General features: G+C 42.8%; 2 protein-coding genes across 3 annotated transcripts in view; one reads left to right on the top strand and one right to left on the bottom strand.

Moving 5' to 3' along the window:
* The window catches only part of LOC307165010 (NLR family CARD domain-containing protein 3-like), a 38,216-nt gene that overhangs the window by 12,854 nt on the left and 911 nt on the right, over positions 1-24,451 (bottom strand). Inside the window, exon 2 of one of the 2 annotated variants that reach the window (XM_079882258.1) lies at positions 23,687-23,860. In XM_079882258.1, the coding sequence (XP_079738384.1) occupies positions 23,687-23,802 (116 nt within the window). In that variant the 5' untranslated portion in view covers positions 23,803-23,860. The remainder of the gene's footprint in view (positions 1-23,686; positions 23,861-24,451) is intronic. The other variant, XM_079882257.1, reaches the window with a different exon arrangement.
* LOC307165011 (uncharacterized protein) lies at positions 395-7,438 on the top strand. Its single transcript, XM_079882259.1, has 2 exons — positions 395-6,209; positions 6,891-7,438. The coding sequence occupies exon 1, from the start codon at positions 831-833 to the stop codon at positions 3,447-3,449; it is 2,619 nt and encodes an 872-aa protein (XP_079738385.1). The 5' UTR covers positions 395-830; the 3' UTR covers positions 3,450-6,209; positions 6,891-7,438.

Here is a 24,451-nt window from a genome sequence, read left to right as displayed (position 1 = left end):
TACTCTACTGGTCAGTAATTTGGGGTCAGTAATTTTGTTCTTTCTTTTTTTTAAATAAATCAATACTTTTATTTAGCAAGGATGTGTTAAATTGATAAAAAGTGATCGTAAAGATGATTTATATAATTAGAAAATATTTTTTCTATTTTTTATTTTATTTTTAATAAATGCAGTTCTTTTTAATATTTTATTCATCAAATATATTAGGCAGCAGAACTGTTTCCAACACTCATAATAAATCAGAATATTACAATGATTTCTAAAGGATCATAGACCGGATGTCACATGTGTAACGATCACCAGCTGGAGCTGCCCTTGTGAGCCACCAGAGGGCAGTCCACATCAGACTATCATATTCACTCACTAACTACATTTCCCATAACTCACTGCCCGGACTCATCATCACTTATCACTGATCACATTCACCTGTACCTCATTCACTGATTGCATTCACCTGTCTCATCCTGTTAGTCTGTCTATATATACCTTGTTCATTCATTCACTCACGGCGAAGTCTTGTTAAGTGTTACACTGCATTTCTGAGCGTTTCCCTGGTTTTCTTGTTTCTTGGTTTTTGATATCTTGCCCTGTTCCCTGGATTACTCTCTTGCCTCTGGTCCCTGGATTACTCTCTTGCCTCTGGTCCCTGCCTGTTTTGTTTGTTTTGTTTGTTTCTTTGTTTTGACTACCTGCCTGTGTATGACCCTAGCCTGTACTTTGGATTACGCCACTGGATTGCCCCAGCCAATAAAGCTGCATTTGGATCTCCTACTTTGTGTCTCTGAGCAGTACGTGACAGAAGACTTCGCCACACTTCAGATCCAGCAGCTATGACCTCCTGTAATACAGCAGTACGGATCTCACCTGATCTTCCCAGTATGAGCCGGGAGTTCGCTGGACAGATCGCGGCCTTAGCCCTGGATAGCCTCGATCTGTTCCAGTACACCTGGGGGTTTTTTCCTCTCGCTGCCTCTTGCTCTCTGGGTGACGAGGCTATTAAGTTATGTTACCGGCTGGGGGCTAAGGAGGTCGACCCGAGGGAGCTCCCCGATCTCTCTGGTCTGGATTGGAGAGAGGCACTCTCCAGATGTCTGGAGAGCTTCCTTCCGTGGCACCCCAGTCCAGCCGAGCCCGCACTTCACGCCAGTCCAGCTAAGCCTGCACTTCACGCCAGCCCAGAGCCCTCTTCACTGCTGGTCCCGTTCAGCACAGAGCCCTCTTCACCGCTGGTCCCGTCCAGCACAGAGCCCTCTTCACCGCTGGTCCCGTCCAGCACAGAGCCCTCTTCACCGCTGGTCCCGTCCAGCACAGAGCCCTCTTCACCGCTGGTCCCGTCCAGCACAGAGCCCTCTTCACCGCTGGTTCCGTCCAGCACAGAGCCTTCACTGCTGGTCCCGTCCAGCACAGAGCCTTCACTGCTGGTCCCGTCCAGCACAGAGCCTTCACTGCTGGTCCCGTCCAGCACAGAGCCTTCACTGCTGGTCCCGTCCAGCACAGAGCCTTCACTGCTGGTCCCGTCAAGCACAGAGCCTTCACTGCTGGTCCCGTCCAGCACAGAGCCTTCACCGCTGGTTCCGTCCAGCACAGAGCCTTCACTGCTGGTCCCGTCCAGCACAGAGCCTTCACTGCTGGTCCCGCCCAGCTCAGAGCCCTCTTCGCCGCTGGTCCCGTCCAGCTCAGAGCCCTCTTCGCCGCTGGTTCTGTCCAGCTCAAAGCCTTCTTCATCGCTGGTCCTAACCAGCTCAGAGTCCTCTTCGCCGCTGGTCCTACCCAGCTCAAAGCCCTCGCCGCCGCTGGTCCCGTCAAGCTCAGAGTGCGCTTCTGCTGATCCAGAGACTGTTCACGTCGCTTCTGCTGATCCAGAGACTGTTCACGTCACTTCTGCTGATCCAGAGACTGTTCACGTCACTTCTGCCGATCCAGAGACTGAGCTTCACGTCACTTCTGCCGATCCAGAGACTGAGCTTCACGTCACTTCTGCCGATCCAGAGACTGAGCTTCACGTCACTTCTGCCGATCCAGAGACTGAGCTTCACGTCACTTCTGCCGATCCAGAGACTGAGCTTCACGTCACTTCTGCCGATCCAGAGACTGAGCTTCACGTCACTTCTGCCGATCCAGAGACTGAGCTTCACGTCACTTCTGCCGATCCAGAGACTGAGCTTCACGTCACGTCCGCCCGTCAAGTGTCTCGTCCCGCCGAGACTGAATCTGTTCCTGAGCCTGAAACTGATCCGGATACTGAGCTTGAATCTGTTCCTCTTCCTCTTTCTGTGCCTGTGTCTCCAGACACGATGACCTCCGCCACCGAACCAGTATCTCAGGACAAGATGGCCGACTCCACGCCTGTGTCTTCGGACAAGATGGCCGACTCCACGCCTGTGTCTTCGGACAAGATGGCCGACTCCACGCCTGTGTCTTCGGACAAGATGGCCGACTCCACGCCTGTGTCCTCGGACAAGATGGCCGACTCCACGCCTGTGTCTTCGGACAAGATGGCCGACTCCACGCCTGTGTCTTCGGACAAGATGGCCGACTCCACGCCTGTGTCTTCGGACAAGATGGCCGACTCCACGCCTGTGTCTGCGGACAAGATGGCCGACTCCACGCCTGTGTCTTCGGACAAGATGGCCGACTCCACGCCTGTGTCTTCGGACAAGATGGCCACCGCCGAGCCAGTGTTTCAGGACAAGATGGTCTCCGCTGAGCCGGTGTCTGTTCCTGAGCCGGTGTCTGTTCCTGTACCTGAGCCGGTGTCTGTTCCTGTCCTTGAGCCGGTGTTTGTTCCTGTGTCTGTTCCTGTACCTGAGCCGGTGTCTGTTCCTGTACCTGAGCCGGTGTCTGTTCCTGTCCTTGAGCCGGTGTCTGTTCCTGTCCATGTGTCTGTTCCTGTTCCTGAGCCGGTGTCTGTTCCTGTGCCCTGGCCGCCTGAAGGGTCGTCTCCTCCCTGGTCGCCTGAAGGGTCGTCTCCTCCCTGGTCGCCTGAAGGGTCGTCCCCTCCCTGGTCGCCTGCACAGCCTGCTCCGCCCTGGCCGCCTGCACAGCCTGCTCCGCCCTGGCCGCCTGCACAGCCTGCTCCGCCCTGGCCGCCTGCACAGCCTGCTCCGCCCTGGCCGCCTGCACAGCCTGATCCGCCCTGGCCGCCTGCACAGCCTGCTCCGCCTGCACAGCCTGCTCCGCCTGCTCCGCCCTGGACGCCTGCACAGCCTGCTCCGCCCTGGACGCCTGCACAGCCTGCTCCGCCCTGGACGCCTGCACAGCCTGCTCCGCCCTGGTCGCCTGCACAGCCTGCTCCGCCCTGGCCTTCCGCCCTGCCGGAGTCTTCAGGTCCCCTTCCGCTGCACGGGCCTGGCCCTCCGTCCCGCCCCCGGGTCCGCCTCCGCTCCACCTCCCTCCTGGACACTTTTAGGAGCGTCTGGAATCCGCTCCTTAAAGGGGGGGCTATGTAACGATCACCAGCTGGAGCTGCCCTTGTGAGCCACCAGAGGGCAGTCCACATCAGACTATCATATTCACTCACTAACTACATTTCCCATAACTCACTGCCCGGACTCATCATCACTTATCACTGATCACATTCACCTGTACCTCATTCACTGATTGCATTCACCTGTCTCATCCTGTTAGTCTGTCTATATATACCTTGTTCATTCATTCACTCACGGCGAAGTCTTGTTAAGTGTTACACTGCATTTCTGAGCGTTTCCCTGGTTTTCTTGTTTCTTGGTTTTTGATATCTTGCCCTGTTCCCTGGATTACTCTCTTGCCTCTGGTCCCTGGATTACTCTCTTGCCTCTGGTCCCTGCCTGTTTTGTTTGTTTTGTTTGTTTCTTTGTTTTGACTACCTGCCTGTGTATGACCCTAGCCTGTACTTTGGATTACGCCACTGGATTGCCCCAGCCAATAAAGCTGCATTTGGATCTCCTACTTTGTGTCTCTGAGCAGTACGTGACACATGTGACACTGAAGACTGGAGTAATGATGCTGAAAATTCAGCTTTGCATCACATAAATAAATGATCATTTAAAGTATAATAAATTGAAAACCAATTATTTTAGATTGTAATAATATATTACAATATTTCTTATTTTTTTCTGTATTTTTGATCAAATAAGCAAGCTTTTTAAAAAAATTTTTGCAGGCTTGATGAGCAGAAGAAACTTCTTTCAAAAACATCAAAAATAGTAATGTTTCCAAACTTTTGGCCTGTACTGTATCCCCCCAAAACTGCACAACTGTAGAGTAAAACATTAATAAAAAAAAGTGATAATAAAAAATGTGTCTTAAAACTGACATGATTGTTACAAAATCACACAGTCTGGGGACTCAGAACTCAGAACAACTGCTAACATTAAGTTTAAGGTAAAAATAACTGCCATGAAATTATAGTATCTTTCTCCTATGCAATAAATTGTTCATTCACTACATCACTTTACCTTTGTCTTTATCCCCTTTTATCCTCTTCTCTTCTTTTTGGCACTGTATCTATCGCAGACTATGCTCGTTTATAATGTGTCATGTAAATTCGGCCATCCGTCACAATCAGGAAACTTTCACCGTGTCTAGAACTGATGCGAGCAGCCAGGCCCGTTTCTACGAGCTGTGTGTTAACAAAAGCAATGCTGTCTACATTGGATGCGGCACGCTACACAACAAATTACCAACAACTGATCGCGCGTGCGCTCTGTTTCTGACGCACTTCAAGCACTTGATGGGTGGGGGAAGATTGATGAGCCTGACTTTTTTTTGCTTTATTTGGTAGTATTTCAAATTAATGGTTTTAAAATAGTATTATAAAAAAAAAATAAAAAAAAACAAAAAAAAACACTCGTTCACTCATTCTGGCACCCCTATGGATGAGTGGCGCCCCTAGCATTTGCCTATTCCGCCTATGCCGCAGGCCGGCCCTGGAGGTAGCTCATTCCAGTTTTGGACCATTGATCGATCGTTCAGATTTTTTTTTTTTTTAGTCTTGTTCTTTGCATAAGTTCATTTTGTTTTTCAGGGCTGCGTTCTCCGATAACGTTGTCTCTTAGCGCGCTACGAAGACTCAAAAGGTACACCTTAAATACAGGTATACATTTCCTACGTGTGTTCTCCGAACTATACCTTAGGATGTTGCTTAAGGTAAACCTTCTTAAGTTCGACCTTAGCAGGTGCTGTCCATGGTGGAGGTGCTGAATAGGTTGATATCGATGCCTCGATGATCGATTGTGCGCTCTTTCCTTCACAGCGGTATAGGTAAAGTATTGAGAAAACAATGTTCTTTATAAAGAGTATGTGTTTATAATTTAGCAAGTGTGCAATCCCAAACCCTCACGGCCATAAGTGTGTTAATGTTCTCCACAACGTATGCTGATTATCCACCAGCCATGTAGTTGACATACACTAACTGGCTCCGCGGACGGCGCCGTCTTTGATTTAAAACAAGTACTCGCTGTCTCGCTGCCATAGCTATAAAGTTTGTGTAAACTCATCTTTCTTTATATAGACTCCTAAGCCTTTTCTGTCAAATGGTTCGCCAGCTGATGTGCCTTAGGATAGTAATAAAAAAAGCTAACAACCATTAGTGTATGGAAACTTTATTAACCCTCTGAGGTCGGCAAACGCGCGGGCGCGTTTTGCTGGATTTTCTCCACATTGTAGCACTATAAACTTAAATTACTCAGTCATTTATAGTCATACAGAAAAAAGAAATAAAAAAAAGAATCTGTGATATTTCTACTTTTGTATGTGTCCACTTACAATCAAATCAAAACATTGTGCTTTTGTAAAATAAAGAAAATAAACAGGGTGTGCGTTCTGCCTCTCCGTGAACTTTTTTTTCTTGAGCACGTCTATAAACTGAAACAAAACTCAGCGAATACTTGTCACACATTTATGAGCCATATACCTTTATAAACATTTAAGTGTGTACTTTTAAATGATCGGATTCAAAACGAAAACAAATATTCTCTGTTTAAGTAATTTGTATAAAACCAACAAGATGTCCAGCTTCTCAAACGCTTCCTAATTATTTTTAATTCGGCCACGCCCACTCGTGCAAAAGAGATTCACATGCAAATCTCCACATGGAACGCGGACTCGCTCATTACCTCAACAACAAAACACTTCACTTTTCGTCGAGTTTGAAAGACGTGCCTGAGCTTACATTGGATTTAGGCTACCTCAGAAGAAGAAGAACGCGATTTGAAGACAAGAAAGATAAGGTAAGAAATTCTTATATATTAGTTTGTTATTGTTGCATAAATGTCACGTTGCAGTTGAACTGTTGCTAGATATATGGGGAATATTATAATATTTAGACCCGTGTTTACTGTTACTGTGTTTGTGGATATCTGCTTAAACGTAGATATGTATATGGTAACCATTATGTTTTATATTTGAGCGCGATCGCGTTTGAATGTATCATATTTTTGATAGCGATCGCGTTTGAATGTATCATATTTTTGATAGCGATCGCGTTTGAATGTACTGTATCATATTTTGGATGAAAGCAAAATGCACCAAACGGCTTCATGTTTTTATTATTATCTCATTTCATATCATCATAACGGATGGAAACATTTGAAGTAACATGATAATCAATATATTTTTCTCTAGCTTAGTTGTTACTGAAATCTTTTGAAAGATTTATACTGCTATAGGTTATTTATTGTTATTATTATTTTATCCGGCACTGTGCATATACCTTATGCCTACAAGGCACAACAAACCTGGTGTTCATTATATTATGTTGGAAACATTTGTGTGTGTGTGTGTGTGTGTATTCTGTGAATTTTAAAAAGGAATTTTAAAAAGCAATTTTAACCAGAAAAATCTAATATTTATTTCCAAAATCGTGCAGGCCTTTCTCTTGATATCAGTATGTTCACTTTTTTTTTTTTCAGGGCCCAGATGCCACTGAGGACTTCAACATTCACATGAGTCTCTGTACGTGAACACGGTAAAGTGAAAATCTTGGAAATTAAAGGTATGTACAATGTTTTTAGGAATGGCACAAAGGTCTGTCTTTGAAGTGCTTTTTTGGCATTTGTTGTGTATCTTTGGATTATGTTGTGTTGTAAATAAATCCAAACAATTTAAAAGCCATTCTTTTTTAAATCTCCTCATTTATAGTATTGTGCAAGGTTGCTCAGAATGGCAGGGCCTGATAGCTCCTAATAGGGCCGTTAGGGGAGGTTCTTTGTCTTTCTCAGGTGAGAAAAGCTTACATATTAATGAGCTCCCGCATAAAGCTTTCTAACACAAAACACGTCGTAAAATTTTTAAATCAATATATTGTCTTATCTGAATGAGCAGTCAGGGTGATTTTCACATAGTTTTGGAGCAAATATTCAAGGCTACATCATACAATTTTCAAAAGTCTTGTGAAGAAATAATCAGTATGGGTTTCATGGCCTTATTTCAGTGAGAATTTTTTTTTGTATTTTCACAAACCACGCAAAAATGTCATTATCTCAAAACTACAAACTTTTACATACATGCTGCTGATATATTATTGTAGCAGAGTTTGTGCTGAATACAGTGTAATTAGACTTTAGCCATGAAAATGTCACAAGTAACAGAAATAACCAGAAATGTCAGAGCATGTCAGAACACCTCCAGGGCCCAGAAAACACCTCAGACCCCAGAGGGTTAATGAAAACACTTCCATACACTGGGTGTAGGCTATAACAACTTAAGTATTTTATGTGTAAAATTTTAAAGTAAAGTAAAAATGTAATTTTAATACTAAATCAGATTTTATATTAAATGTTCATATAAAATTTTCTATGTGTAATTAAACTGCGATGTAAAAAAGCTTTTTGCGTAGTGGTGGCCACTAGCGGTATGAACCGTCAGCAGCGATAAGGTATAGCTAAGAGCGCTCCAGACCAACCTTACGAACGTATGACTTACAGAAGGTATACTTAACTAAGAAGGTTTCGGAAAACACGTATTAACAATAAGGTACTTCTTAAGGTACAACTTAAGAACGACGTAGCGTTAAGGTAGTTTCGGAGAACGCAGCCCTGATCTCAAAAGGAGATCACAGAGCCCAATTATTCAAGGCTTATTATTATTTTATTTTTTTGAAGTTGATTCTAAAACTCTTCAAAAAATGTCAGAGTAGGTGCTAGATGTGTTGGACCTCAAGAAATACAACTCATTAGACATCAAATACTATGAAGACAGTTTGTTTAAAAAAATAAATAAAATTTGCTTAGACAAGCTAATAATGAATTATTTTATTTATTTTTTTATTTTTTTATTTATTCGGGACAGTGCACATTAATGAACAATCTAACATTTCTGTACAGACTGTAAATGAGCCAGGTTATAGCATAAATGCTCATTTTCACCTGCAGTCCCGACACAGGAAGACAACAACATAAAAAATAATGCAACACAAAAGAACAGACAATATACAGTATCAAGCAAGAAACACATTAGCACACATTCAGGCAGATTACATTACATCAATAAAATTAGTCAAAATGAGGACATATCTGGGACCTTTTAAGAAGCTGTTTAAGGTGCATTTTAAATGTGCAGTAAGTACAGGACATTCTCTAATGTTTGTTGGGAGGCTGTTCCAAAAATGACCTCCTCTGATAGACAGAACAGTTTGTCCAAAGGTAGTTTTTCTGTGCGGGATCTCTATATCTCCTCTAAATGAGGCTCTGGTGCAAAAACCTCTGTCAGACCTTGGTTTGATGTATGTAGAAAGTGAAGGTGGGGCCAGTCCGTGAAACACTTTATAAATTAAACAGCTATTTTTAAAATTAATTAAATTTTCAAAATTGAGCATATTGTATTTTCCCAAAATATTACACTGATGGAATGACAGAGGCTTTTGATCAAGTATTTTTATAGATTTTTTGAATAACATTTCTATGGGTTTTAAAATTGTATTTCCAGTGAGTGACCAGGTTGTGATGCAGTAATCTATATGTGAAAATATCATTGAATGTAGGAACATTTTAGCAGAAGTAATTGTCATTGATGGTCTGATTTGTTTAAAGTTATGTAAATTAAATTTGATTCTGTTCGCCATAAGTTTGATGTGTTTTTTGAATGAAAGTGTTGGGTCCAGTGTGACCCCGAGGTACTTGAACTCTTCTACAATGTCAAGTTCCACTCCCCCAGGAACACATTGGACCGCTCCAGTTTTATGAATTTTTTTGAGAAAATCATGGTAACAGTTTTCTTTTTGTTCAATAGTAGGCAGGATTTAAGCAGCCAATGCTGAATATTCTCCAGTGCTGATGTAAGAATGGATGATGCTTCCTGTGTGCTTTTAGCAGGTGTAAAAATAACCACATCATCAGCACACATTTGGAAATGGACTTTTTGACAAATGTTTGGCATATCATTTATATATACAGAGAACAGTACTGGTCCCAAAATAGAGCCTTGTGGGACTCCTGCTGAACATTCAAGGTAAGACGACATAGTGCCACCAACACTCACAGCTTTTCTTCTATTGGACAAGTAAGATTGAAACCAAACTAGCGCATCTTCTGCAAAGTTAAAGTGAGTCAGTTTAGACAGAAGGGCTTGATGATCTACTGTATCGAACGCCTTCTTTAAATCCAAAAAGACTGCACCAACACAGGTGGTTTTATCAAGCGAGGATTTCACTGTTTCTATGAAGACACAGTTTGCAGTCTCTGTGGAGTGGTACTGGCGAAACCCAAATTGCATGGGGTGCAGGAGAGAATGGCCATGACTGATGTGTTTATTCAGCAGCTTGGCGATCCACTTTTCTGCAACCTTAGATACAACAGGGAGGATGCTGATGGGGCGATAATTTGAAATGTTTGTTTTGTCTCCTGATTTAAAAATTGGTGAGACTATAGCCACCTTCCATCCTGATGGAACAACTGACATTTTAATTTATAGATTTATCAGATGTGTTATCGGGCATACCAGCACGTCTTTGTGTATTTTTAAAAAATGTGTATCAAGGCCATTCGCATCTTTGGCCTTTGATGGTTTCATGGACTTAATAATGTTAGCCACTTCCAGATCAGTTATTTGCTCTAACCTGAAAACCGGCTGTCCAGGATTAATAGGCTTACGAGCTATCTCTGAGGAACTAAACATTTGTGTTATTTCATTGACAGAATTAATAAAGAAATTATTGAATTCAGTTGCTAATTCTTTTGGATTATTTAGCAGCTCGTTGTTAACTTTTATTTCCAATCTATCATTGTCCATTTTATTTTGCTTTCCAATTAGTTTATTGATATTTTGCCATATTATTTTGCCATTTCCATTTGCACTTGTAATGACATCCAAGAAAAAATTTGCCTTGGCTTTACGTAAGGTATGAGTTTTATTTCTCGTGGAAGTAAATCTTTGCCTATCAATGGTGAGACCAGATTTTAAAAACACTTTGAGTAAGATGTCTCTTTCTTTCATAAGTATTTTGCAGTGATTATTCAACCAGGGTAGATGATTTCCCCTTTTTTTACCTTTTCCTCTTTTAATAAAAGGTTCCATAACATCTCTTATTTTAGCGTTAAATATCTGGGAGTTGGTTTCAATATCATTATCAGAAAATAATCCAGACCAATTTACTTCATTTAGAGTAATATCAAGATTTTGATGTAGATGTTTTGGAATAAAATTGTAATGGTTATTAAATGTATATGAATTAAATCGCTTTTTACTTAATTTTCGGGAGAAAAATACAATATTATGCTCAGAAAGCCCTGTAATGAGATTGCATGTTTTACTAATCCTCTCAGCATGGTTTGTGAATAACAGATCTATTAGAGTTTCTGAATGGTTTGTTATTCTGGTTGGTGTTTTTATCATTTGTGTTAAATTAAAATAGTCAGTAATTTGTTTAAGAGTTGTTTGTTCCCTCTTTACATTCCAGTTAATATTAAAATCACTCATTAAAATAATTTCTTTGGTTTTATCACAGTGTTTAAGGAGAAGTTTAAGTTGTTCATAAAAATCATTTTTTGCAGTGGGCTTTCTATATATACACACTATAACAAAAGACATTGTTGCAGAAAGTGATATGTCAACACCTACACATTCCAAAACAATTTCACTTGGCCATTCAATCATTGTGCACTTTGAAGTATTTCTAACATACATTATTACTCCCCCACCCCTCCCATTATTTCTGTCCTTTCTAAATACATTATACCCAGGCATATTTACAACAGCCTCAGGGGAAGAATGGGTTAACCACGTCTCTGAAAGTCCTAAAAAGTCAATATTGGAACTGCACAGCAGATGTTCCAGTTGTTCTAAAGTGTTTGTTATGATGCCTTAATGGGAGCTACAATTGTTTCATTGGCTAGCAGTGGAAAGACACCCCATATTCCAAAAGATTTTGCCCATCAGGGTATAAAAAAGAATAGGGGCAAGGATGGAGCCATGTGGAACCCCCTAAGGAAGAAGTCTCTTATCGTAGGTAGAATCTCCAGTGCTAACTGAAAATTATCTGTCAGTAAGATAAGACTGGAACTCCCTCAAAACAGTGCCTTTTCATCACACCAAGTGTTCAAGGCATGAGATGAGAATATTAAGGTCATCAATATCAAATACTTATCTAAGGCCAAAAAGATAATGTTTAGTACATTTACCAAAGCTGACTCGGTACTGCTCTACAAGCCAATTGGAAAGTCTCAACTATGGCATTTATGTTTATGAATGATGAACTGTTGCAAGATTACTTTTCCCAATATTTTATAAATGAAAGGTAAATGGGAAATAGGTCTATAGTTCTTCATGTCCTCTGGGGCTAAGTTAGGTCTCTTTAAATTTGGAGTCACAACTGCATGCTTTTAATCTAGAGGGCATGTCCCCTTAATCAGGCACTTGTTAATGAAAAATACAGTTCTATCAAACAAGCTACAGTTAGTCCAAAATGCAGCTGCTAGGGTTCTTACTAGGTCAAGAAAATATGATCATATAACACCAATTCTATCATCTCTACACTGGTTACCTGTTAAACGTACAGTATGTCATTTTTTTCACCGCTAGGGGTCGCTAACCTCTTACAATAACAAAGGTGTAGTTTGATGACGCAACACATGCTAAGAACTATGGATCTTGTCGTCAATGTCAAGCCGACCGATATAATAATGTTCATGGATGACTGAATACATAGATGCTTTTATCATGACTGTGATATGAAGCAGGTCGGGATTGCTAAGAGACAGCTCTCAGCTCCACACGCGACGCGAGTCCCGCGGATATAAAAGGAATATGGACATTTCATTCTACCGAACTACACAAGTGCAGAATTACAACTCACAGGTCAGTTTATTAGACAAATTAAACTTGTGAGGTAACGCAGCGCTGTTTCATTGGTCTAACATTACACTATCACACTAAACTGCATTTCAATGTGTTGAAATGTATGTGTTAGTTTGTCTGTATGAGACTAGCAGTAAGCTAGATCAACATTAGAATAACATACAGATCATATTATAACATTTGATCATTGTTGAACTATATAACATTGATTAGTTTTATGTAAATGTGCTCACCTGTTTAATAAAGGACATGTAGGAGCGGTCGAAGTCTCGGACGTGGAGCTCTCGTTTATATACTGTCTATGGGAGCTCTCGGCATCTCGAAAACACCGCGCTGATATTGATTCTCGTTTTAGTTCTCCTTTTTTATCCAAAGTCTGCTTGCCATGGTCCATAATGTTTGAACGAAACAACAACAGCGTGCAAATAGACATTGCGAACTACATTGTCCACGTCTGTCGCCTTGGTTACTATCAGAGGGCTCTGGTTCATAGCTCTGGTTACCATGGCAGTACGAGCGGAAACCAGGGACAACGCGGATATGACTGCGACAAAACGGAAATAAAGAAACGTGCCGTGTCTTCGATTAAATTCAAATTTCTCCTGGTTTGAAAGTTGTTGGAAACAGTCGGGATAATGTAAGTACACAACTAAAAAATATATATAACATAGATATAGTGATTTTTGCTATTTTTAAAGCAAAAAAGATACATATTGTGCCTTTAAGTTCTGTTTCAATTACAAAGTTTTACTACTGACCTATAAAGCCCTAAATGGTTTCGCTCCAGTTTATTTAACGGAACTTCTATCACCCTACAATCCATCGCGCTCTTTAAAGGGGTCATATAATGGTACATGCACTTTTACAAGTTGATTGTACTGAAATGTGTGTTGGCAGTGCCTGTACACAACCATCATAAAATGCTAAAAATCCTTCCAGTGTTTTTTTTTTAATCTCCTTATATGTTTGACCCTCTCTGAAATCAAGCCGTTCGACCGTGTGACGTCACACGGTCGGACGCCCCTCCCACGATTGTGATTGACAGCTGCAGCGTTTCAACACAGACCCGCCCTCGCTCATGAGCGAGCTGTCAATCATAGTCCGCGCGTCATTGTTGATACCCTCACTGGAGCGCTGTCTATGAGCAGAATGGCGTCTGCGATTGTTCTTCGGTGTAATAAGGAACACAGCAGTCATTTGGATGTTCCTAAATCCGAGCCATTGAAGATGCAGTGGCTGAGTTTTGTTTTTGAAGGGATATGCCCAAAGGATTGACGTGGGGATTCCCTCACGGGGATTCCCCACGCTGCGCTTTCCTGTTTGCGTGAATCATTTCACACCAGACAGCTTTACAAACGAGAAAAAACGGATCGGTACCAACGTGTTCCTGCTGAACCTCCAGAAGTGAGTGTGATGTTTTATTAACCTTTATATTAATATTTATATTCATCTTTGCAAATTTGCAAACCTTGCTGCACGATTCATGATGAATGCGGTACATTACGGCATGTTTTCTATGTACGACGTTCTCAATATAATTCATAATCCCACGTTTATAATGAACAACGCGTGGTTATTGTGTTAGAAACGGTGTACGCACAGAACAGAGGGGCGGGGTGAGCAAAGCTCATTATCATTTAAAGACACATGCACTGAAACGGCGTGCTGAAAACAGAGCTGTTTTTGAGCAGGTGAAATTAGTGTTTTCTTACAATACTAATGAGAATTTTTAATTAAAGTATATTACAAACTTTTAATTTAGACCCTAAAGAATCATATTAGCTTGTACAAAAATGGCATTATATGACCCCTTTAAGATCACTAAATTCGAGGCTTCTGGTCATTCCTAGGATATCTAAGTCCACTAAAGGAGGGAGGGCGTTTTCACATTTAGCTCCTAAACTCTGGAATAGTCTCCAGTTTGTATCCAGCCTCTCATGGAAACTTCAGATGCCCCAACACCCGTGAAGAGACGACTCGACGCCTGTGAAGAGACGACTCGACGCCTGTGAAGAGACGACTCGACGCCTGTGAAGAGACGACTCGACGCTTGTGAAGAGACGACTCGACGCCTGTGAAGAGTCGACTCGACGCCTGTGAAGAGACGACTCGACGCCTGTGAAGAGACGACTCGACGCCTGTGAAGAGACGACTCGACGCCTGTGAAGAGTCGACTCGACGCCTGTGAAGAGACGACTCGACGCCTGTGAAGAGAAGACTCGACGCCTGTGAAGAGACGACTCGACGCCTGTGAAGAGACGACTCGACGCCTGTGAAGAGACGACTCGACGCCTGTGAAGAGACGACTCGACGCCTGTGAAGAGTCGACTCGACGCCTGTGAAGAGACGACTCGACGCCTGTGAAGAGACGACTCGACGCCTGTGAAGAGACGACTCGACGCCTGTGAAGAGAAGACTCGACGCCTGTGAAGAGTCGACTCGACGCCTGTGAAGAGACGACTCGACGCCTGTGAAGAGACGACTCGACGCCTGTGAAGAGAAGACTCGACGCCTGTGAAGAGACGACTCGACGCCTGTGAAGAGACGACTCGACGCCTGTGAAGAGACGACTCGACGCCTGTGAAGAGACGACTCGACGCCTGTGAAGAGTCGACTCGACGCCTGTGAAGAGACGACTCGACGCCTGTGAAGAGACGACTCGACGCCTGTGAAGAGACGACTCGACGCCTGTGAAGAGACGACTCGACGCCTGTGAAGAGACGACTCGACGCCTGTGAAGAGACGACTCGACGCCTGTGAAGAGACGACTCGACGCCTGTGAAGAGACGACTCGACGCCTGTGAAGAGACGACTCGACGCCTGTGAAGAGACGACTCGACGCTTGTGAAGAGTCGACTCGACGCCTGTGAAGAGACGACTCGACGCCTGTGAAGAGACGACTCGACGCCTGTGAAGAGACGACTCGACGCTTGTGAAGAGACGACTCGACGCCTGTGAAGAGACGACTCGACGCCTGTGAAGAGACGACTCGACGCTTGTGAAGAGACGACTCGACGCCTGTGAAGAGACGACTCGACGCTTGTGAAGAGTCGACTCGACGCCTGTGAAGAGACGACTCGACGCCTGTGAAGAGACGACTCGACGCTTGTGAAGAGACGACTCGACGCTTGTGAAGAGTCGACTCGACGCTTGTGAAGAGACGACTCGACGCTTGTGAAGAGACGACTCGACGGACGCCTGTGAAGAGACGACTCGACGCCTGTGAAGAGTCGACTCGACGCCTGTGAAGAGACGACTCGACGCCTGTGAAGAGACGACTCGACGCCTGTGAAGAGACGACTCGACGCCTGTGAAGAGACGACTCGACGCCTGTGAAGAGACGACTCGACGCCTGTGAAGAGTCGACTCGACGCCTGTGAAGAGACGACTCGACGCCTGTGAAGAGACGACTCGACGCCTGTGAAGAGACGACTCGACGCTTGTGAAGAGACGACTCGACGCCTGTGAAGAGACGACTCGACGCTTGTGAAGAGACGACTCGACGCCTGTGAAGAGACGACTCGACGCTTGTGAAGAGTCGACTCGACGCCTGTGAAGAGACGACTCGACGCCTGTGAAGAGACGACTCGACGCTTGTGAAGAGACGACTCGACGCCTGTGAAGAGAAGACTCGACGCCTGTGAAGAGACGACTCGACGCTTGTGAAGAGACGACTCGACGCCTGTGAAGAGACGACTCGACGCCTGTGAAGAGACGACTCGACGCTTGTGAAGAGACGACTCGACGCCTGTGAAGAGACGACTCGACGCTTGTGAAGAGTCGACTCGACGCCTGTGAAGAGACGACTCGACGCCTGTGAAGAGACGACTCGACGCCTGTGAAGAGACGACTCGACGCTTGTGAAGAGTCGACTCGACGCCTGTGAAGAGACGACTCGACGCTTGTGAAGAGACGACTCGACGCCTGTGAAGAGTCGACTCGACGCCTGTGAAGAGACGACTCGACGCCTGTGAAGAGACGACTCGACGCCTGTGAAGAGTCGACTCGACGCCTGTGAAGAGACGACTCGACGCCTGTGAAGAGACGACTCGACGCCTGTGAAGAGACGACTCGACGCCTGTGAAGAGACGACTCGACGCCTGTGAAGAGACGACTCGACGCCTGTGAAGAGACGACTCGACGCCTGTGAAGAGACGACTCGACGCCTGTGAAGAGACGACTCGACGCCTGTGAAGAGACGACTCGACGCCTGTGAAGAGACGACTCGACGCCTGTGAAGAGACGACTCGACGCCTGTGAAGAGTCGACTCGACGCCTGTGAAGAGACGACTCGACGCCTGTGAAGAGACGACTCGACGCGTGTGAAGAGACGACTCGACGCCTGTGAAGAGACGACTCGACGCCTGTGAAGAGACGACTCGACGCCTGTGAAGAGACGACTCGACGCCTGTGAAGAGACGACTCGACGCCTGTGAAGAGACGACTCGACGCCTGTGAAGAGACGACTCGACGCCTGTGAAGAGACGACTCGACGCCTGTGAAGAGACGACTCGACGCCTGTGAAGAGACGACTCGACGCCTGTGAAGAGACGACTCGACGCCTGTGAAGAGACGACTCGACGCCTGTGAAGAGACGACTCGACGCCTGTGAAGAGACGACTCGACGCCTGTGAAGAGACGACTCGACGCTTGTGAAGAGTCGACTCGACGCCTGTGAAGAGACGACTCGACGCCTGTGAAGAGACGACTCGACGCCTGTGAAGAGACGACTCGACGCCTGTGAAGAGACGACTCGACGCCTGTGAAGAGACGACTCGACGCCTGTGAAGAGACGACTCGACGCCTGTGAAGAGACGACTCGACGCCTGTGAAGAGACGACTCGACGCTTGTGAAGAGACGACTCGACGCCTGTGAAGAGACGACTCGACGCCTGTGAAGAGACGACTCGACGCCTGTGAAGAGACGACTCGACATTTCTGAAATGCACTTTCTGTAAAGCTGCTTTGAAACAATATGTATTGTGAAAAGCGCTATACAAATAAATTTGAATTGAATTGAATTGAATTGAATGACAACTTTCGGGATATTTTTAGAATGATAATGGATATGACAATGTTTATGTATTTGGTCTTGGCAGAATAGATCTGCTATGCTACTGTTGAATTGCTGCTACTGTTGATTGTTATTGTTGTTGTAGATTATTGCTGCTGCTGCTGTAGAGCAAGTACAGGAACTTGCTACTGCCAATACATACACTGATTTGCTGCTGTGAATATGTAAGACAAACTGCTGCTGCACAAATAAAATATATCAATAACCTATCAGCCTGCATCATCTAGTGTTTCATGACAGAACTTAAGCATTTCTATCATGACAACTTTTGAGATATGTTCAGCATGATAATAGATATGACAATGTATTTGGTCTTGGCGGAATAGATCTGCTATGCTGCTGCTGTATGCTGTGAGCATGAAAATATACTGCTGATATGCTTGTAATAATCCCCCATCAAAGCAAAAGAAGAGATGAAATGAAACCGCCTCCCAAAACAAGTGATCTATCACAAAGACATATGTACTGCTGCTTCTCCAGGGAGCCATGAGATCCGCATGTTTGCTCTCTATGTGTTCCTGGGCCTGCTTTGGCGAATGGCTTAACACTAGTGAACTATTGCTGTGTGTATCTGGTCACTTGACCAGATAGCTTAAAACTAGTGACTTGACTTAAAATGTGTCTGGGCTAGTGAAGCCAAGAGAAATTAACTAGTGGCTTAACAATGTGAACCTGGGTAAAATTTTTATTTTATTTATTTACTTAATTTTAATTTTAAATTACTTTTAATTTTATATATGAAGTAAACATAAACCCAGCTCTTGGTTTCCGCATGCTTATAAACTTTGGGTTAGGCCCTTTGGAAATAATCGTTGAAGGTTTTTTGCTCTAGGTTTAGGTTGAGACGTGAAATACTGTTTCATGCTTTCGGTAGTAGAATGAGGTAGATATTGTTATCTATGCAAATGAGATGGAAAGCATGCAAGATGGAAAGCAAGATGCATATGCAAAGCAATGTATTGACATTGACTATTGATTTATAGGCTATATTGCATTTAAAATATTGATTGGCTGGACAGACTGATCAATATGGATGCACATCCCTCAGTAAATAATAACAATCAAGTATCAAGTATTGCTTATCATTTAAAACACAGTGACATGCTATGACAAGCCATTTTAGCTTTTATTCATTCACAGGATGCATTTTTGATATCAATAATTAAATTTGTACTATTTCAAATGTGAATTCTTGATATTAAAGGGATATTTCACTTTGAAATTAAATGTTGGTATGTTTTAGCTTACCTCAAGGGCATCCAAGATGTAGGTGTCTTTTTTTCCGCAGTAGTTTCAATTTTGATATTTTTAGGTCAAACCGTTCTTGTCTGACAGTCATATAATGCAGGTCTATGGTCACTATCTCAAAGAGCATGCACAGAGTCCAAATTAAACAATTCCCCATCGTAAGTACACATTGATGGCCTAAGACATGAAACGAGCGGTTTGTGTGAGAAAACGAACAGTATTTATATCGTTTTTACCTCTTGTAACACAGCCACGTCCAAGTGATCTGAGGGCGCGCGCGCATCCTGCTGTGTGACGTGTGCGCAGACTGGTGCATAGATATACAGTATATACACTAGATGTCGCATTAAAGACATTTGTTCCAATGAACTGCCGCAGCCAAGGCGACATCTAGTGTATATATCTATGCACCAGTCTGCGTACACGTCACACACCAGGAAGCGCCCGCGCCCTCAGATCACTTGGACGTGGCTGTGTTACAAGAGGTAAAAACGATATAAATACTGTTCGTTTTCTCACACAAACCGCTCGTTTCGTGTCTTAGGCCATCAATGTGTACTTACGATGGGGAATTGTTTTAATTTGGACTTCTCTGTGCATGCTCTTTGAGGGGGTGACCACAGATCTGCATTATATGACTGTCAGACAAGAACGGTTTGACCTAAAAATATCAAAATTGAAACTACTGCGGAAACAAAGACACCTACATCTTGGATTTTCATTAGTCCTAGTTAAAGGAGGGAGGATTGTAGTGGGAGCACTGGGGTGTCAGGTGTGACTGTGTGGCAATGGCTAATGGTTTACATGGTTCATGGGTCAGGTATGTTTATGGTATCATGGGCCCCATAACAGAATTTAGCTTAGGGCCCCAGGGAGGTCAGGATCGGCTCTGACTACATAAACCTCTCGCTGCTGCTTTAGGCACTAACGTAAACGCTGCTGCTTGTATGAATATCAATTGACCTATCTCGAGTTCAAGACAGTATAACGCGGTGCTTGGTTTTAGAACTTGAATCTATTTGCTAGTTTAGAAATCAAAAGCTGAGGGGGGGGGGGGGCTGTCATCGCCAGTGGCCCATGCATATCGACTGTCACTCAAAATCAGTGGTAAAACGTGAGGAAATGCTAGATTTTTTTATAGCTGGCAAAGTTAAAGTCTAATGAAATACACTGACACCTTATTTTTGTCCTTTCAAAAGGAACTGAATGCCCTGCTACATATATTAGCCTACAGTAATCATAGTTGTATTTAAAACATATAAATGTACATGTATATGTATAATTATGTCATTATAAAATATATATTTGTTTATATACACACTAAAAATGCATATATTTGAAAATAATACATTTTCCGCTTAAACAAAAAAACGTTCCGTACACAGCCTAGATCTACGTGCCCCCTAAACCCACATAATAAAGATGGACAGTGACATAGAAGTTTGCACAAATTAAGCATACGTTCCATACAATTGAGGTATTATCGAAATATCTAAATTTTAATAATGAGTGATTATTTAACAAAAGGCAAGTAAAACGGTCAGGGTTACATTTTAGACACACACACACACACACACATACACACCTCTGAAGCGATAGAAAAGTCCTCGGGACCACATCACTCGCAAGACGAAACCTGCATTGGTGTACAAGGCTGAAGTCCACCATTCTCCAGTTGAGTGGTTGCTACACACACATAGTTTAGATGTGTCCGTGGTTGATGGCCAGGGTTAGGGTTAGGGTTAGTCTAGCCCTGGCAGCATCGCGGGGAGAGATGCACTGGATCTTTTGCACAACGAAAACAAACGCGCGTCCCATCATTGCCTCTCTCATCTACTACGCGATATCACAGTTTGACATGTCTGTCATTGGAAAGATCCACGTGGTGTCATGAATAATTAAGAGAAAGTGTCTTCTCATTGGATAAGAAAACTCAGTTACATGAATAATTATGAGACACCGATGAGTCATCAAAGTACTATAGTGCTCTGCCACACGATGAAGATTTTAAACCCGGAAGATGAAAATAGCGGGAAAAAACAAAAATTTAACCATTTTCCCCCTACTATAAAATCTAACAGATGCTAATATTGTCTTAAATGGTGTTCAACACACCATTGTGTGTGTGTTGACCATTGATCTGTTAAAATCTCAAAAAATTTGGTTTAGGGTTTCATGACCCTTTAACTGTTTTAAATCTGCGATGGTTTGACTCATAAACTGCTTGCTGCTGCTGTAGACAGGATAATTGCTTGTATTCTTAGTAATTTACTCCTATCTCGAATATAAGACGTATAACATGACGCTTGGTTTTAGCTAGTTTAGAAAATAAAAGCTGACGAACACAAAAATGCACTGATATTGATTGTCTATTGAGTTTTAGATGAACTCTGAAGGTGTGCTGCAAATTACTATAGTTGATGGTAACCAGCCATTTAAAGAGCCCCTATTATGGATTTTTGTAAATGACCTTTCATGTAGTGTGTAACAGCTCTGAGTGAATGAAAACATCCTGCAAAGTTTTAAATCTGAAAGTTCACCGTATATAAAGTTATTGTCTTTCAAAAGTAAGAGTCGACTCTGAGTCAGTGAAATGAATAGTTTTTCAAACGAGTCATAAGCCGTTTCGTTGTGACGTCAAGACGAAACATTAGCATATTGCCCGCCCACTTATAGCGCACGCTGACACCAGGGAAAACTTGAACCTCAGACCTGCAGCTGATCCTGTGGACACTGGAGAGCATCATGTCCAGGAGACGCTGTGCTCTGTAATGTGAAGGTAAAGCCAGTGTTTTCACTGCCCAAGGACGAGCATGTGGAGAATCAGAGGTTAAAGTTCATCTTTACCACGGTATCACAGCAGTGTGATCCTAAACTTTTGCTGTGTTCCCTTTATTTCACTGACGACTGCTTCTCAGATCTCGGAGCTCAATGCAGGATTCACAAACCGCTTACTCTTGAAAGATGGTGTTCAAAATACTTAGTTTTGAGTTGTATATTGTGTAGGTCTCCTGCTAACTGGCTAACTCACGTTATCACTGTCTTACTGAAATACTTCTGCTGATCAGCTGTGGGCCACTATTACCTCTAACTGAGTCTATTACTGCAGATCGTCTGTCGTTCTCACTAGTCTGAGGAAATATTAAGCATGGAGCAAGATCTGTTTTACCAATGTTTAGTGGTCGACCGATATATCGCCAAGGCCGATATATCGGCCGATATTTGGCATTTTTGAAATATCAGAATCAGCCGATAAGTTTTTCTGATTGGCCGATGTGTTGGAAGCGGGACTTTTATTTTGACGGCGCTCCGGACTATTATTTTGACGGGCGGCGCTGAGAACACCGGTGCCTGAAGAGAACGTAACGGCTGCTCCTCAGATCAAACAGCGCTCACTCACATTCTCCGTCTTCATTAATTTACTATCTCTGTCAGTCATATCTAATACTTTGTTAGACAGAACTGGTAAAGAAAGAAAGTAAATGGTAATTTATGCGAAGTAAGTAAAGTAAAGCGTTTGCTTTTATATTATTTGTAACAGAAAAGGCCAAACAATCAGGCTAAAATACTTTCTCATTTGCCGTCAACATTCAGCAAATGCGCATCTACGTCATTTAAACAAATCCAGCTGTGATATCATGTGAAGTGTGCAATACTGTCTGCGAGTGACGGTCGGTCCGTGCGAAGTGAGTGAATGCGAACAGAAGATCAGCTTCAGGAGACGCCATCAAAAAACTTTAAATCCTTCATTTATATGCTGATATATAATATAACCAGTTGCCAACTGTGTCATATTCATATCGTTTTCACTGTGCTGTATGTAAAATTAGCGTTACCTTGTCTTTATTTGAAAAAAATATGATTACCAGCAAGAAAATAAACCAGATTACTGAGAGCCCTGTTACAGTGTTTACATTCTTTTTATTCACATATTCATATATTTCTAAACAATTACTTTGTGAAAAATACTGTAACAGGATTGCAAATTTAAGAAGTTGCCATTCTAAAGTATAAAAGCATGTTTATTTTAAAAATTTGTTTTATAATTTATTAAATATTGATTAAAATAAATATATATAAAAAATATCGGCTTTATATCGGCCATCGGCCACCCTGCTCTCTAAGATATCGGCATCGGCATCGGCCATCAAAAAACCAATATCGGTCGACCACTACCAATGTTTACGTTACATCAGTCATTCACTCAAGAGCTCGGCTAATGTATTGCATAACTTACATGGACTGTTATTGATACAGTTTCCACGTGTTCACCGCAATATATTACAAAAATACTCGGTAAATAAATTTGTAAAATAATCGGTTGATGGACATGCACTTGTTAATGCTGATGCTGAGGAATTACAGTTGCAACATCTCATGTACCTCAACATCTCAGTGAGTAGTGTATCACTGAGAAACATTGAGTCCTGCTCGAGTCGTCCTTGCGATGGATGTTCGGGTTGAATAACTAGTTCTTCCAATGAATGTTTCATCATCGGACTCGCGCTCACATTGATATGGTAAAATTGACGTCATTGTTCGTTACTGTGTTTAGTTTACAGTGTAGGCTAGGAAGCCTCAGGACACGCTGAGCTGACGTTGTTATGGCAATGGGTTAGGGTTTTGTTTTCGATGTGCTGTACACGGTAAACCAATCACAACAGACTGAGCCGTCTGGCCAATCAGAGCAGAGTATATCGCGGAAAGGCTGAATTTAGAGAGACTGATTCATCTGATGAGTCGTTTGAGAATCATTGAAAATCTGGTGATGTGTAAATGTATATTATGAGAAAATGAAACCTTTTTTGACCTTTGATGCATGTAAACCTGTTGTAGGAGACTCCACAACAACATTAGGAAACTTTAAATTAGCATGATAGTGGCCCTTTAAATGCTGAGCAGCAAGATCATTGGCTGCAGATGCGACATGAACCAATCAGCTTGTGCCAAACAGTTAACACAGTAAATATCATCAGGTTGCATCAAGAACCCATTAGCATCTGTTGTCCCAACATGTTGTACTGGGTAGCTTTAATGCACTGTAAATAGTTTTGAAAATATTTGCTAAATGCATTCGTGGGTGTGGTACTGTACCTGAAAGTGGTGGGGTTGTGCATGGACTGATCACTCCTCATTGACACACAGCTGGGTCCTGCACCATGCTCTTCTTTCTCCTTCAGGTCCTCCTCTCTCTCCTCACAGCGATGCATTTTGGCGTTGTGTTCCCCTCCTCTTTCTCTTGATTTAAGACATTTATCTGTTAATTATCTTCAAAAGGACAATAAAAACAAATTTACAGTAATATTTGGCAACAATCATGTTTCCTCTCTCAGATTCATGGATTAAAAAACTTGAGACTGGATCATCGCTGCGGCGGTAGCGATGAGTAGCACTGACGCTGGTCCGCCAAAACACATTTTTTTTTACGTAAATGCTGTTTTACATGAATATTATAACACGAGTGAAGCACAACATTTTGTTTACAAAGGAAATAATAGGTTAGCAATTAGACGTTACATTGCAGACATGGAAACAATTGGATTCTTGCAGAATGAGAGAGGTAGCCTACGTCACGTGACGTGAGCCCATAAATTTAAGCTTTGTCGGCTTTGTATTATGTTTTGCGATCTGCACCCATTTATCAGCGAATTTAACAATATTCCATTGGAGATGGAATATCTTGTTTCTTTTCCCAAATCTTCACGCACGTCTCGCCCATTTTCGCAGGGGATTATAAATGTTTCTTCCTTTGGTTCGCTTTTAAGTTGTCCTTCTGCGTTTTTCTACTTTACTAAAATACAATATCAATATAAAAGACCTGACACCTTTTTGCTTGCGCACATCAATTTTTATTTACCA

This window comes from Squalius cephalus (assembly GCF_949319135.1).
Source record: "Squalius cephalus genome assembly, chromosome: 9".
Classification (NCBI taxonomy): Eukaryota; Metazoa; Chordata; class Actinopteri; order Cypriniformes; family Leuciscidae; genus Squalius; species Squalius cephalus.
This window is presented reverse-complemented; position numbering and strand designations above follow the sequence as displayed.

Bases quoted from the DNA above. Each gene is read 5' to 3' on its own strand.
- LOC307165011 (XM_079882259.1), top strand. From the start codon at position 831: ATGACCTCCTGTAATACAGCAGTACGGATCTCACCTGATCTTCCCAGT.